This window comes from Planococcus citri, chromosome 2 (assembly GCF_950023065.1).
Source record: "Planococcus citri chromosome 2, ihPlaCitr1.1, whole genome shotgun sequence".
In the NCBI taxonomy this organism is placed as follows: Eukaryota; Metazoa; Arthropoda; class Insecta; order Hemiptera; family Pseudococcidae; genus Planococcus; species Planococcus citri.
In genome coordinates, this window is record NC_088678.1 from 64,444,255 (window position 1) to 64,460,452 (window position 16,198).

Below are 16,198 nucleotides of genomic sequence, written 5' to 3' on the forward strand. Positions count from 1 at the left end.
CTTATTAAATCAACTGCAGGTGGTTTTGAGTCATTTTGGAACCTCCAGCGACATTTTGGAAATTCCTGGAGCCTCTAACAGATTCTTGAAACTTGAAATTTCCACAAAATTTCAGTTGGAAAACCGAAATCAAGCTGACTGCAGCCAGTCTGCAGGTGGTTTCAAGTCGTTTTGGAGCATATAAATTTCAGAGACTCAAATCCAGGTTAAAAAATTTTAAAAAAGTGCATTTTAAAAATTAAATCTTTGCTAAAAAAAATTTTTTTAAATCAAAATTTCATCAAGTCGATCTAGCGAGCTGAAATTTGGTATTCGTCTGATTTTCGACTTCCCGAATCGAATGGAAGTAGTTTCGAATCGTTTTGAGTAGTTCTGGAATCTTTGGAAAATTTTTGATTGTTGTAATTTTCCGCAAAATTTTACCTATAGGTAAGGAAGATGCAAAGCTAAAATTTACGTCAACTTACCGAGTAGACTGGAATTAGTTTTAGGCCGCTTTGGAGCCTCCAACAATTTTGTAGAAATTGTAGTTCCCCAAAATATGTCATAAAATCAGTCGAAATGAACTTTAACAGCTATGAACGACTGAACGTGTTCAATGAATGATTAGGTGGTTGGTAATCTACTTGACCGATTGCACATCACTCTTCCAAAATCAGTTTCCGTCAGTTTAAAGTTGATTTGTACAGATTTTATGGCACTTTATGAAAATCTGGAATTTTCAAAATATCGCTGGTGCCTCCAAAATGTCCTGAAACCACCTCCACTGGACTCAGCATGTTGAAATTAGGGTAAAGTAAATTTGAGCTTTATGAACGATAAATCGATCAAAATCGATAAATCTTACTCAAAGAATATTGACTTTTAATCAAACAATTCGACATACTAAAACATAACGACTCAAAATAAATAGAAATATTTATTTACTCGGTCAATGACCTAAGTCAATGAACCAAAACAAAAACAAAATTGAGCAGAAGCTAGACAACTTTATAACTCGACGATTGAATCAATATTAACACGACGAACTTATATACATAACGAATACAACGAAAAATAAACGATAATTTAACAGCCAACAGTTTACGCGATTTTACGAAAAGAACTAAAAACCATTTTATACGTAACCAACAATATATATATCGCGAAACCGAAATTCATTAATAATAAAAAATAAAAACTTAAAAGTTACCGAACATAGTTCGTTACGGTTACGATTCCAATTTTGCCAACACCCCACCATAAAAATATTTTACCTAACACGCGTACCACTTAAATAAACGTAAAACTTGTTGCTTCTTATCATTACCGGTGTTTGTAAACACTACGATAAAAATATTTTTACAGCAAAATTTCAGTTAAAACTATACTTATATTATACAAAAATCTACTTGAAAACATAATTTAAGCATTAAACAATGACTCACAGAGTCTATCGAATACGGTACGTGTCGTGGCTTTGGTTAAAATATCGGCAAGTTGATCTGCCGAAGATATCTTTTGCAAGTATATAATCTGTTTCGTGACTAAATCGCGTATATGATGGTAACAGACATCTATATGTCTGGTACGTTTCGATTCGACCGTATTCGCAACGGCAATCGCTGCATTAGAATCGCAATACACCGGTACGGTGTCAATACGAACTTCTAATTCGACAAACAGATTTCGCCAACCCAAGACTTCCTTTCCAGACGTACTTAACGCAACGTATTCAGCTTCACACGACGAAAGACTTACACAATTTTGTTTCTTGACTACCCAGTCAATTACGTTGCCATAGTGCAATACAAAAATTCCAGACGTTGATTTTCTGTCTAAACAATCACCAGCAAAGTCCGAATCTACGTATACTCTTACAGAGTATTTATCAACGACTTCAGGTATTACGTAGGTAAGTTTCACGTTCAACGTACTACGTAAATACCTGAGAATACGCTTACTATATTCGAATAGCTCCTTGTTTGCCAAGTGCTGGTATCTGCTTAGAAAGTTTACAGCAAAAGCGATATCGGGACGTGTTCCCCTTGCTATGTAACTTAAACTTCCTAAGAGACCACGCACTTTGGTTTCATAACTTTTATCGAGCTTGAGATTGGTAATCTTCAAGCCCGGTTCGATTGGAGTTGAGATACTATTCGAATTAGATAAACCGTAATCATTAACTAACTGCTCGATATATGAATTTTGATGTATTTCTAACTTTTCTTTACTACGATTAATTTCCATTCCAATGAACTTCTTGCATTGTTCCAGGTCTCTGATTCCAAAACGCTCATTCAATCGCTTGACCAACCACTCAATTAGATGATCATCGCAACCTGTAATTAGAAAATCGTCTACGTAAACGACAAACACGCAACGTAGAGGATTTTCGGCATCGAAGTAGACACACGGATCAACTTTGCTCCTTACGAAACCGAGCGAAAGTAAATACTCATTCAATTTTGCGTTCCACGACTTGGGACTCGTTTTTAACCCATATAACGAACGTTTGAGAATATATACGACACCTTTTTCTTCGTTAGTCCCTTTCGGTGGGTTGAACATAATACCTCGGTTTATATCTCCATTGAGAAATGCAGTACTCACATCTAGCTGTCTCAACTGCCACTTGTTGACCATAGCTAGATTGAGCATCGAGCGTATTATCGGTTGATTAGGTGTTGGAGCGTATATTTCATCCAACTCATAAAAATGGTTGTCTTTGAAGCCACGCAACACCAATCTAGCCTTAAATTTCACCCCACCATTCGAGTTGATTTTTTTCTTTAGAACCCACTTACTGTCTACTTTCGAGTAATTCTCTTTATTTACACTTTTTTCAGATGCTGAATACCAAACGTCTTTGATCTCCATCGCCTTTAACTCTTCATCTATCGCTACACGCCAAAATTTCGATTCAGGACCGTTTAACGCTTCTTCATACGTAAGGTCATCAACCCCAGCGAGTGCAAAACAAGCAAAATCATCGGATCGATCGTCGGTAGCTGAAGTATCAATCATACTACGATCAACGTTGATTTCACCGCTACGTTCGGCTTCGCTCAACTCATCTGGGTTTACCCAAGATGAGCACCCAGGAGCTGACTCTACCGAACTACGTACATCTTGCTGATTCGTAGGTATGATATCTACGTCATTTATACTTACAGTTACAGACGTTTTGATCAAATGATCGTTGATGATATCGTGTATCTTACGCGTTTCATCGACTTCTACGCAACTCGAATTCGTAAATTTATTTCGTAAAACATCGTACAATACATAACCTGTCTCTGTAAAACCGAGTAAAACCATATCGATCGGCTTCTCATCAGTTTTCTTTCTCTTTTCAGGCGGTACTAGAACTCGTGCAACGCTTCCAAACAATCTCACTCTCGATAAATCCGGCTTTCGGCGATTCCACAGCTCGTACGGTGACAGATCGTTCAAGGCAGAATGCGGTAAACGATTGTACACGTAGTTCGCCGTGTATGCAGCGTAAAGCCAGAATTTATTCGTTAAACCGCCTTCGTATAACAGAGCTCGCATCTTCTCTTGGATGGTTCGGAAAAAACGCTCGACGGTGCCATTATGCTGCTTCTCATACAGCTCACTGTTCTGCATAGATATGCCTTTTTCGTCGACAAACTCTTTAAAGGTACCTCCGATAAATTCACTAGCGTTATCGCACCTGATACGCTTCACTTTCGTACTCCATAACGTTTCACTAATATTTACATATTTTTTCAGGTAGGTACCTACTTCGGCTTTACTTCTCATTCCGAAAGTTACTCCCCATCTCGTACAGTCATCTACGAAGCCAATCAAATATCGCTCGCCTTCTAGTCCTTCTGTAATAGGACCCATTACGTCAATATGAACGAGATCGAGCGGATTTGGATACCTATACCTACTTGAATCGTAGGTATGTTTCTTTTGTTTTGCTTTACAGCAAATTTGACACTGATTGAAAGGTGGGCAATCACATCCACGTAACTCAGGGATCTTATCTAGTACCGTCTTGCTCGTATGAGCCAACCTACGATGCCAGATGTCACCTTCACCTTTTAACCTATTTACTTTCTTTTTATTTTTCAGATTTACATCACTGTCACTGCTCGTACTGGTATTTCCTATACCTACACTTGAAACGTTCGAATTTCCAATACCAGAATCGTTACCTATCGTCGTCGAGTCATTACCTACATTTGTAGAGTCGCTATCTTCACTAGAGACCAACGCAGATGAATAATTTGAACAAGAATACAAAAGAGGAGGTATATTGATCATAAATTGAATCGTATACAATCCATTATCGTTAAGTACTAATCTAGAAACTATATTTCCCGCAGGATCGACCAAACGAGGATCTTCATCGAAGAAGAAACGATAACCATTCGCTACGATTTTCGACACGGACAGAAGACTAAAAGAAAGACTAGGTACGTAGTATACCTCGTTCAACCAGTAGACGTTTCCGTCATCGGCTAGAACTCTCAATCGACCTACTCCTTCTTTGATCAAAGAGACTTCACAATGAGCGGATTGTAAACTTTCGTTTATTTTCCTCTCATCATGCAAGACTCCACGATGTTTCAGAAAATGCGACGTCGCGCCACTATCGACGACAAACGTGATAAAATCAACGCCGTCGTCGTCGTTTGTCTCGACGTATGCATTTTCTTCACCGAGATTCAAAGCGGTCGAGTCACCTAAAAAATAGTTCGACCCGATATTTACGTTACGCGAATTTCCGAAATTAGAAATCGCAACACTGTCACCGAAACTACTACGACCGACACTATTTTTAACGAATTCATCTACGATATTACGACTACGACCTTCATCTAACGAGAAATTTTCTTTTTTTCCAGACATCGACGGAAAAAGACCTAACGCTATCGACGGACGAGGACCTGACGAACCGGACGAACCTGCAGTACCAGACGTACCCGACGTACCACTCGACGAACCGTTACCACCGTTATTACGCGACGAATCACCGTTCTGCGGACAATTACGACCTATATGCCCGGTTAGATTGCATCGATAGCAAACGATACTTCCCCGAGGGTTGGTATCGTTTCTATAATTCCCTCCGGCGGATCGACAAGACTTGGCCATGTGGCCCCGTTTATGACACTTATAGCAGGTACGATCTTTGGCTTGTACGAAGCCATTATTACTACCACGATCACCGTTACCGTTCGACGAATTACCGGACGAGTTTGAATTACTACTACGCGATTTATTACGATTACGATTACGTTTATTATTATTATTACCGGATTGATCGGATGCGGCCATCGCGGAACCGGTACTTGTCGAACTCTTCGAAGTCGAGGAGTTCTTCGAGGCATCTTCCAAACTCAAAAGCAACGATGAAATTAACTTTGGATTTGGGTCTCCAGCTGTGACGTGAACTAGTCCTCGAGCAGTCATACGCACTGACTCGTACTTAGGCGAATTGCCTAACGCATTGATCAGATACGTGTAGACCTCCGAAGGGGTCAATTTCACGTCCAAACTCTCCATATCGTTGACGAGCGTATAAAATGCCTCCAAGAACTCCTTCGGACCTTTGTACATATCGATGACAATCTTCGAAATACGAGTTCGACAGTCGATAATTGCTGCTTGGTTTTCCGCCTGGTACAAGGAGTTGAGCTCCGTCCAGAATACGTACGGATCCTCTGTCTCCTTGACCAGTCGGAAAACGTTCTCAGCTACGTGCCTAATTAAAATTTCTAAAGCTTTCGCTTTTTTACGCGACGATAACGAATTTACTTCTAAAATTGCGGTCTGAAGTCCTTTGGCTGCCAAAATAACTTTGATTTTTCTTTTCCAGGACACGAAACCCGTACCGCGAAAGACCATCGACTCCATTACACGATTATCACCGGCACCGAACATACTACCAGACGAACTACTCGAATCGGATTCTACAGCTGCTTCGTCGGACTCGTCGTCGTCGTCGCTACTATCACTAACGTCGCTCGGATCGTCGGATGGACCAGGAGGTGGAGGAGGTGGAGGACCGGATGACGGATTAGACGGAGGAAGAGGAGAAGCAGAATCGGTTGGACCAACTTGTTCACCAGAACCAGAACTACTCGTACCAGCTACGTTAGCGTCGCCACTGGAATCAGATACGTTACTTTTCGAAGTACTTTTACCCTTCGACGACTTCGTTTTACTTTCGTTCGAATTTTCGTTTACAGGGAAACCAGCAAAGGTCGTACTGGATTTACGTTTACACTCGTCGTCGTCGTCTACGTTGACCGATTTTCCTGACCGCAAATAGGACAGGACTGTCGACATTTACTTTGTCGAACACCACGAACCAAAAATTCAACAGCTACACAAGCCGGATACTTGGACGAGCAAATCCACACAGGATACCAGAACGTCGTCGAACTACAGAGCGTTTCACCAACTACGCTCACGCTACCATGAACGATAAATCGATCAAAATCGATAAATCTTACTCAAAGAATATTGACTTTTAATCAAACAATTCGACATACTAAAACATAACGACTCAAAATAAATAGAAATATTTATTTACTCGGTCAATGACCTAAGTCAATGAACCAAAACAAAAACAAAATTGAGCAGAAGCTCGACAACTTTATAACTCGACGATTGAATCAATATTAACACGACGAACTTATATACATAACGAATACAACGAAAAATAAACGATAATTTAACAGCCAACAGTTTACGCGATTTTACGAAAAGAACTAAAAACCATTTTATACGTAACCAACAATATATATATCGCGAAACCGAAATTCATTAATAATAAAAAATAAAAACTTAAAAGTTACCGAACATAGTTCGTTACGGTTACGATTCCAATTTTGCCAACACTTTATTGCATCTTCCCTACCAATAAGTAAAATTTTTGCAAAAATTTCATCATTCAAAAATTTGCTGGAGGCTTCTGAACTGCTCGAAAGGATTTGAAACTGTTTCTAATCGATTGGGTGGGTCGAGAATAGCTTATATACAGGTACCAACTTTCAGCTTTTTGAGTCAATTCGACAAGATTTTGTTCCTTATTTTTCAAATGGTCGTATTGGTTTTTTTTGGTGGCCACTTTTGGATTTTTGCAATTTTAAAATAGCCACTTTTGGACAAATAATTAAAATTTTCAAAAAGAAAGTCAACTTTTTCGAAAATAATATGTTCTAAAAGATGCAAAATTCTCCCTACCTCCCATTGATACGATTTTGAAGCCAGTAAGAGTGATCTACATAGGTAATATGACTTTGCCAGGTTGTATTTATCTAAAAAAACCTTACGTTGGCCTCATTTTCATTCGGACACTTTACCCTACAAAAGTATTTTCTTCGCAGAGTCGCAGATTTTCCCCTTCTGTCTCGCGTCTGTAAGCTATAAGGGGAGATTTTCCTGAACAGAATCGTAGAACGCATGCGATGCTTATTATATTTCTTCCCCGAGAAATGTTTTTACCTAAGAGATATTTTTCATACTTATTAAGTAGGTACCTACCTAAGTAAGTTTAATCTCGAAAAACACGCTAATTTTAACTCAAATAAAAAAATCCAACCGTGAGTAATTAATTTATTTACAGTCGAGATGAAGTTATAAATTTACAATAAACATTTCAGATCGATTTTCTTCTCAAGTTCTTTGTTGAACGTACCTAAGTTGTAGATAGACACGTTGGAAAAGAAACAGAAACGCGAGCAGGCGATTGAAAAGCTCTCAACTTCCCCTCGTCGTCGCGGTCCTCGCGCGGTAATCAAATCCCAGACAAGAGTCAATTATAATGTAACAAACGAATTCGTCGAAACGTGAATTAATTAAATGACGTCATTGATGCACTGTTTTCAGTTTACCTTCACGCGGACAGCGACGTGAGCGGGGAAATGGATTGGAATTTGTAACCTCTATCTAAACGATAAGCAAACTGAAATATTATTCGTTTCCTGAACTGAATCGTCAACAGATGGAGGAAAAAAGTAATCAAAAAATGAGGATATTTGGCCGAGCAGAGTCTAGATTAATGAGAAATCATTTACTTAATGATTCGCAACGGCTGCGGCACTTCTCAGAACGCGTATAATACCATTATTTATATGCAGATACAACGAACAAGTACATGAAGTACACAATTTGTGAGAGAAAAGAGGCTGTATTGCGGAATTGGAACGTGACGAAAAATCTTCGTTGTTATTTCATTAAAATTACACTGAAATAAAGTGCACCTAAGCATAATGGAAAGCTTATTCCTATTCCTGGGATGAGTATTCGTATAGTTTAATGTTGAATGTACTATTATACATATTTACTCAAATCAAAAGAAATTAGGTTGTCGAGAAGTTATTACCTAGGTTTATAGCCCTATTTTATACTTGAAATAGCTGTTACTTTTTTGTGGTTTTTAAAGAAATCATTGCAAGTAGATTTTATTAGATCGTCATGTTTTGTTTTCATTTGTATAGGTGTAGATAGGTATTTTACCTTCGCGAATCTTGAAAATGTACGTATGCGCAGTTCGTTGTTCTTTTTATTCCTTGGACTTTACGCATTTGAATACCAAATTTAACGATATGCTTGAGTGTAATTTGCATAAGCGGGTTTAACCCACTGCACATAGGGCAGTTGCCGAGTAGGCCACCATGAAAAATAAGCCTACGTGGTGAAATGAGCCCTTTCTACAGACTGAGTACTTAGGTACCTATAAAGTTATTTAATTTTTCATTCATCAAGAATTGTGGAGCCAGCTTGTTGAAAAAGAGTACCACACATCAAGTTTTGAGAAGACCTCAAGGCTCAAATTATCAAAAAAAAAAAAAAATCAAAAACAATTAGTTTATTTTTTAAAATTTGATAAAATTACCCCATATATATTTAAAAATTTCTTGCTCTGATAAATTGTTCTTTATACAAACAAAATCTGGGAGCCCCTTTTTTATCCTGAAAAATATTCCATACATCTTACAGCCTTTGTTTTTAGGGAGTACCTACAGAGTGCAGGATGCCTAATTAAATTAGTAGGTAGCTATGTAGGTACCTGGTACATGGGTAATAATATTCGAACATCTGATTGGTCGAGCCACAAAATAATGTCTTGCTATTGGATGAAATCATTACTGTACTATTCAAAATGCATTCCGATTCAAATGGGCACCGTGTACGTCTTAAATAGTTATATTTCTTACGTGTAAATTGCTGAAAATGTAAAATTATAATAAATCGATGAAATTTTAGCAACATTTTCCCAAAATGCATGATAAAGAGTTGAAAACGCGTGCCAGGGTCGCTAAAAATGACCAATTCAGGCTTTATAAAACCCGAATTTCAGCAAAATTTGCCAAAGTATAAACTAGAAAGAATGAAAGTGACGGAAAAAAACATGTTAAAATAATTAAAAACGTTTTTAAAAGTAGGTACCTCTAAAAAAATGAAAAAAGAGGTTTGAATCACCATAAATCACCAAAAAACTCAAGAAGTCCGGAATTTTTGTAAGATTTGCGAGAAATGCATGAAAAAGTGTCGAAAATTTTTTTAAATGTTATAAAACCACTCAAAACACCCAAAAAAAAGTCGTTGAAAATTTCCAAAAAAAAAAAGAGTGTTTTCATTTTTCATTGCTTTTACTAGTTTGCGTTTGAGCTTTAAATGGAATTCAAAGAATATTTTGCAATTTTTGCTGAATTTTGATAAACTTCATCTAATAAGTACCTAAATGTTATCATTTTTGTTGATTTTTACGCACTTGTGAATTTTTTTTGGATCCCAGGCCATTAAAACCGGATAAATATAGGTTACGGTTTCGGTTTCAGTTTCAGTTTTGAAAAATATCACTCCTGGTTTTGGTTATCGGTTTTTGCTATTGATTTTATCGAACTTATCGTCGGTTTTCGGTTTTGGTTTTTTCCTTTTCTCCCCATTTTTTATAAGGAAGAGCAAGATATGAGTAATTTTTTCAAATACTTTATACCTAAGCGAATAGAAAACGGCGGTGTTTCGGCAGTTCCATATTTTTCAATTTTTTTGGTTTTTTCTTTCATTATCATTATTGTTGGTACCCTACTTTATTTTTCCAAAAATACTAATTAATGCACCATTACCCAGTCATTACGTACTAATTATAGGCTAATTACTTGAAACATTTCAAAACTTAAACTGATTCAGCTTCAGGCCATGAAAACCGGATGAATATCAGTATCACTCTCGGTTTTGGTTTTGGTTTACCGTTTTTCGAAAAACTAAAGGCTTTGGTATCTGTTTTGGTCAGGGTTTTTTTAGAAATATCGCTCTCTGATCCTGATTTTGGTTAAAGATTTTGATTTCCGAGGAATCGGTTTCGGTTTCGGTTTCGGTTTTTCATTTTTAGAAAAAATGAAATTTTTAATTAATTCGTTTTTAAGCATAATTATGATCTTGCAAGGGGTCAAAATTGAGGTTTTTTTGACACTTGGAAGTTGGAATCCAATGGTACAATTATTTTCAACCTAGAATGCATAGTTTTTCTTTTTACTTTATTATTTTTACCAAACATACAGAATCAATGCACTCATTACCCAGTAATTAGGCAAATTACCTTATACCTGAGAAATTCTAAAACCAAAATCAATTCACTTTTAAATGTGTTATGGTTTCGGTTTTGGTTTTGAATTTGAGAAATAAAGCTCCCGGTTTTGGTTTTGGTTATGTGATTGTGGGAAAATAACGCTCCTGGTTTCGGTGTTGAGCAATTTTAATCGGTTTTTGGTTTCGGTTTTCATGCCCTGTTCAGTTTTTAATCGGTTATGTGGTTTTGGTTTTGAATTTGAGAAATAAGGCTCCCAATTTCGGTTTCGGTTTTGATTGTGTAAAAATAACGCTTCTGATTTTGGTTTTGAGCAATTTCTATCGGTTTTTGGTCGGTTTTGGTTCTGATTTTGTGCATTGGTTTTTTTATATGTATTCTTCTCACATGTTTTTAACACTTTTTCATGCATCGTTGACCATGTTCAGTAAATTTTATGATGCTTTGTTGATTTTCAGTGACTTTTCCTTATTTTTTTCAGCATTTTTACGTATACTTAATTTTTATACTTTCTCTTGTATTTTTGACATTGATTTATTTTTTTATTTTCAGTGATTTTAATGACGTTTGCAATGTTTTCAAATAATTTTTACACGTATTCTTGGCAAGTTTTCATGTAGGTACGTATTTTCATAAATTTTTCATGTTTCTCGAGGTTTCAACTGAAGTTAGATAGATATAGTAGATGAATAATGTATATAGGTATTCGTTTAAAGATGAATCCTTTTATTTTTTTCAATTGAGGAGCAATATTCCAAAGTGCCCTTAGTCCATTTTTTTCGAATTGAGTTTTTTTTAGCGGTATCTAGTAGGTGAAGTATTAACTCACATTCCTACACCATCAACCTACCAAAATTAAGTTGCAAAGCGCACTCTGTACGTCATATTTATTGAATCTTTTTAGCTGTAGGTATATTTGGCGGATGGCGGATGACGGATGAAGTGTACCTATACCTACACTCCTATATCCTAAATCCACTCAAATAAAGTGTTAAACTCGCCTAAATAGCCAATTTACCAGTTTAAAAACGGGAAATGTTTTTCCTTTTCCCTTTAAAATTTCAAAAAGTGAACATTGGGCGTTTTGGAATATCGCTCCTCAATTTTAAAATTTATCTATATCACGGTTTGAAAATGATCTTACACCAAATTTTTTGAATTAGAAATATCCAAAGCTTTACCACACTTTTGCAGTTATATTTTTTTTTTCAAACTTAAAATTTCAAGGAAAATACTGTTCCAAGTTTTAAAATTTGGGTTACGCTTAGAAAAATGAAATTCATTGCCCTCACTTCGCTTGAATCTAATCAATCTATTTACCTATTTTCTTTTCAAAATTGAAATGATTAAAATCCCAGAAGATCAGGAAGCCAAAACTGTTTCCATATCGATTGAACCCCCTCCCCCCTCCCACGAAGGGATGATAAAAGGTAACATTTTTGAAATGGGCTTTTCTGAGGCGTTTTGTCCTATATGCATTTTCCCTTAAATACCTAGATCGTAGATCCAAAAATGGATAATCAAAGATTTAGAGACAGTGCTAAGGAAGGAAAACTAAAATTGGTTGGAATAGGTCTGTGAGCACACAACCGCATGGTTGAATACTTACTCGAATATTAGACATTGTTTTCAAAGAAGTACCTAGGCCATTTATCTAGGTGCAATATGTACACTTTTTTTTTTTGAAATGAGCATCGCCATCAATAAAACTTTGTACAAATACCTACAGTCCATTCTCGCATTGCATCTTTTCAGCAATTCAGCTGACCTCCACACAAGGTTAATTTCAGTTGTTATAAAAGTTATATGTAGGTAATGAAAATAAAATGTGAAATTTTCAGCTTTTCAGAAAGTAAAATTGTTGCGACGGCATATAAGGTATATGGTTGATAATCATAAAACATAATTCATGCAGGACTGTCCCATTTAATAAGAATTTTATCTTTACTACCTACAAATTTTTATGTTCACCCAAGTTATTATCATTCTTTCTTTCTTTAGGTTTTTACAGGCACTTGAATTTCTTCGAAACAAATTCAGAAAATTACCATATTGTCGTCCAAGACTTCCGATTGTAAGTAAGAACTAAAGCTTCCTTTATAGTGGCGATAAGCTGGCAATAGAAAATTTCTACAGAAAATCGTGGAATTTTTTCAAACTCAATTTTAAGCACTTTTGAACCTCTAAACTTGTAAAATAATAACATTTCTTATAAATTCTGATGATTATTCACTTTAATAAAAAGTTTTCAATCTTCATCTCATTCATCACTTTTCTATGGAAAAGTTAAAAAATTTTGACTTTTCCATAGAAAATTGATAAAATTCCACAGCCAGTATAAATGCTTCCATATGAATGTACACATTTGTCTTTTCTGTAGAAAAATTCCATGGCCACTATAAAGGAAGCTTAAGAAGAACATTTCAAGCAAGCTAGCTCTGCTAGCAATGCTAGCATTTGATTTTTCAACAAATTTTCACTTGAATTTACCTATAATTTTTTTTAGAGAGAAAATTCAAAATTGTTTAGATAGATATTAATGAAAATTTTTCATCAAAACTACGTACGTCGTTGAAGAAAATTTCAAACAGGCAAAAGAAAATTGTTTTAAAAGGGCCGTCAAAAAAAGAAGAATCCTTCAGAACAAGAAAAAATTCTTCAAAAAATGAAATTTTATCCAAACTGAAACCGGAATTAGATATGGGAGATGAATCATCAATGGTCAATCAATTCAATTATGAATTACCTATTCATAAATCATCAATGGATCATAAATCATAAGAACAAACATGGCGTTCTTGAATCTTATGAGTTTACTGGTCCAATCGCTGGACTTCCAATTTTGTACTTTTCCTTCGATTTTCTCACATCCTTGAACGATTTTCCTCTCGATTACGATTTGCTATCTGAAAAAACAGTTAACGAATGCTCGATCAATTCGAAACATTGAAAAATGAAAACAAAATCCTCATTTTTCCAACTTTGTTTTTCCAGTTTTCCTCATCCCTCTCCTCAGATTAAAATGCTTATCAGTGTTACCACGCGCTAAAAATCCGGTTCTTTTTGAAATGAACGCCGAGAACACGTGTGTTGATGTTTACATGCATTTTTGCTTTGTTTGATCGCCCTGTAATGGCGTATAGATGTTGAATGAATTACGTACATATTTATATCGACAATTATAAATAAATCCGGTAATTTTATAAGTTGTTATGGCAAAAAGAAAGTCGAAAAATTCAAAGGCAACCCGAAGGAAACGGCTCATCGAAGAAATAGTACGATCATGCAGAAAGCAGTAAGTTTTCCCCATTTTCTATGCTAGATAAGTTAGAGCTATTTTTTCAGGGCATGTGCCATGCCATCCGTATAGAGGTATATCATTCATTAGAGTCAAGTTATGGGGGTATTAGTAACGTATTAACTGATCTGAAGTACAATTTGTTCGAAGAATCAACTCTAAACTATTCAACAGATGGTATGTCAACATTATTCATTAGGTATTGTTTTCGTTTCACTTCCAACTCACCTTACCCTCTCGCAAAATTTTTTCAAAAATAATTCAACAGTATATATCGTACTCGAAGTCGAAGTTAGTTCCATTTGCTTAGCTATAAGTATGGCAAATTCATCTACAATAATTCATCTATTTAGCAGAAAACTATGCTAAAATAAATTTCAAAAGATAAGCTGATTAGATTTCATAGGAGTATTTACACGTGATACATGCAGCCATAGGAGGGTATATGGAAATTGAATCTTGCTTTATCTTATCAACCTAATGCATGTTGTACGTACGTTTCGTAATTTTAATTACGTAATCGTCGTTACCAAAATATTAGATGAATGTGGACGTGAAAGTATCATACGGTATAACTTTTAAACTTTGTAGTTTGTGTGCCGAAATCACAAGTTTTTGAGTGTTTGATTTGGCTGCGGCCTGCGGCAAGTTGAATGAGTCATTGAGTAGTTTTTCTGTTTGATTTGAATGACGCACGAGCAACTACGACGTTTTATCTGTCTGATGACTGAACATCTGTTTTAGATTTTGAAAGTTTTCGAATTTCGATACTTTGGAATTCAATCTATCAAAACTAAACAGTATCTTGTATCGTAAGATTCCTTCAGTTATGGGACCTGAGACTTGAGTTGAGATACTTATTTCTCGTGAAATTGAAAGATTGAGGTTGAAGAAGTATCCTATCGATGTGAAGTTTAAAAAGAATGAACGAATATTTTTTCATATCTGTGAACGTAGAACTGGTTCATTTAGGGTGCTTGAATCATCTGCGAGTGTTAATAAAATACCTAACTATAGTTATTGTACGATCTTTGTTTCCTAAAACAAAGAACAATCTCAAAAGTTGGCCACCGAGAAGAGTTAAGAACAGTTGGGTATTTTGTTATCAGCAAAACTATTATCAATGAACAATAAAGAACCGATAATGTTATACTAAGACCATTGATCCTGAGATCTGAATGAATCGTTCTTCGTTCCAGCTTAGTGCTGTGGTAAAAAAAAAAAAAAGAGAGGAAGTTTTATCAAAAATTCAACGTGAGAGAGCTTCTACGTAGTACGTAGACGTATCTACATTTTTTCTTACGAATGAAACTGAAAGTGAAACTGATAAGGAATGGAGGAAAGAATTCAAAAGCGCTAGATATTTCTGAGAACGATTGTGCTTCTGTTCGAAGTACTCATTCGTGTACTTAGATGAAAAACGATCTGAATTAATTTCAAAATGTAAAATAAAAACGACGACAGCTTAATTCAGCGATAGATGTAACTTGAATGATGAATTGGAATTGGAAATTATTACCTACGCAAACAAATTGAATTTGCCAAAAAAATTTCTTGGCAGATTATGTCACTATGTGATGAAATCGCCAACTGACGAACGTAGGCTGGCGAAAGAAATGCTCCGAAGTATACCTAGTAGATAATTTCTAGTTGAGATAGAGTACCTACGTTTTTTCCGAATCATTAAGTACCTTCCCTCACCCTCACCTCACAGCCTTGCGTCTATTATTTTAATAATGAGAAGAAAAATAAAATAATATCTAATGTAATGAGTAGATAATTAAAACGAAGCAACCTTTTGCACTTCGTGCTGAGAGTTTGATCGTATCAAATGAGTTTGTGTTTTCCTGATTATTTCTGCGAGAATTGAGTTGAACAGATAATTGATCTTGTTAATGTACAATTCCAATCTAATTCTAGAATGCCCCGAATGGAAAAATTAGTCCTAGTTCATTTGCAAGATATTAAATTTTTTAATGAAATAAAATAAATAAAGGTGAAAGAGCTCTTACCAATTCTTTCCAACATGAATGCCAAATTTTTACATTAGATCCCTATTTTTTCAAGTACATTTCTACGTACCTATGATTTATCTGCGTATGGTACCTGAGTTATTATAGAAACTAATTTGAAATATTTTTACGTCGTTTATTTTTTGGAAAACGAATTATTCATTTCGTTGAATTTCTGAGATTTTTGTTGCGTTTTTGAATTGGTCTAATTGAAAAATTCAGTGAATAGAATCTACTTGAAAAAGTGAAGTTTAGGGAATTATTTATCCACGAATATCTCGCAGAATTGATTCAAAAAGATATTATTATCGATTATTGATTATTGAGATATAT

At 35.6% G+C, this 16,198-nt stretch overlaps 2 protein-coding genes across 2 annotated transcripts in view; one reads left to right on the forward strand and one right to left on the reverse strand.

The window, feature by feature from the left end:
- Window positions 1-2,303: 2,303 nt before the first annotated feature.
- Window positions 2,304-5,292, reverse strand: LOC135834128 (putative uncharacterized protein DDB_G0282133). Its single transcript, XM_065347965.1, has 3 exons — window positions 4,938-5,292; window positions 2,944-3,218; window positions 2,304-2,321 (listed from the first exon to the last, which is right to left on the reverse strand). The coding sequence occupies exons 1-3, from the start codon at window positions 5,290-5,292 to the stop codon at window positions 2,304-2,306; spliced, it is 648 nt and encodes a 215-aa protein (XP_065204037.1).
- Window positions 5,293-13,701: 8,409 nt separating this feature from the next.
- Window positions 13,702-16,198, forward strand: part of east (enhanced adult sensory threshold) — a 64,900-nt gene continuing 62,403 nt past the window's right edge. The window contains exon 1 of the mRNA XM_065352150.1: window positions 13,702-13,850. Coding sequence (XP_065208222.1) covers window positions 13,768-13,850 — 83 coding nt within the window. The 5' untranslated portion in view covers window positions 13,702-13,767. The remainder of the gene's footprint in view (window positions 13,851-16,198) is intronic.

Bases quoted from the DNA above. Each gene is read 5' to 3' on its own strand.
- LOC135834128 (XM_065347965.1), bottom strand. From the start codon at position 5,292: ATGGCCGCATCCGATCAATCCGGTAATAATAATAATAAACGTAATCGT. The intron at 3,219-4,937 runs GTACGTCTGGTA...CGAGTTGCGTAG, and splicing joins TTCGTCGAGTGGTACGTCGG to AAGTCGATGAAACGCGTAAG.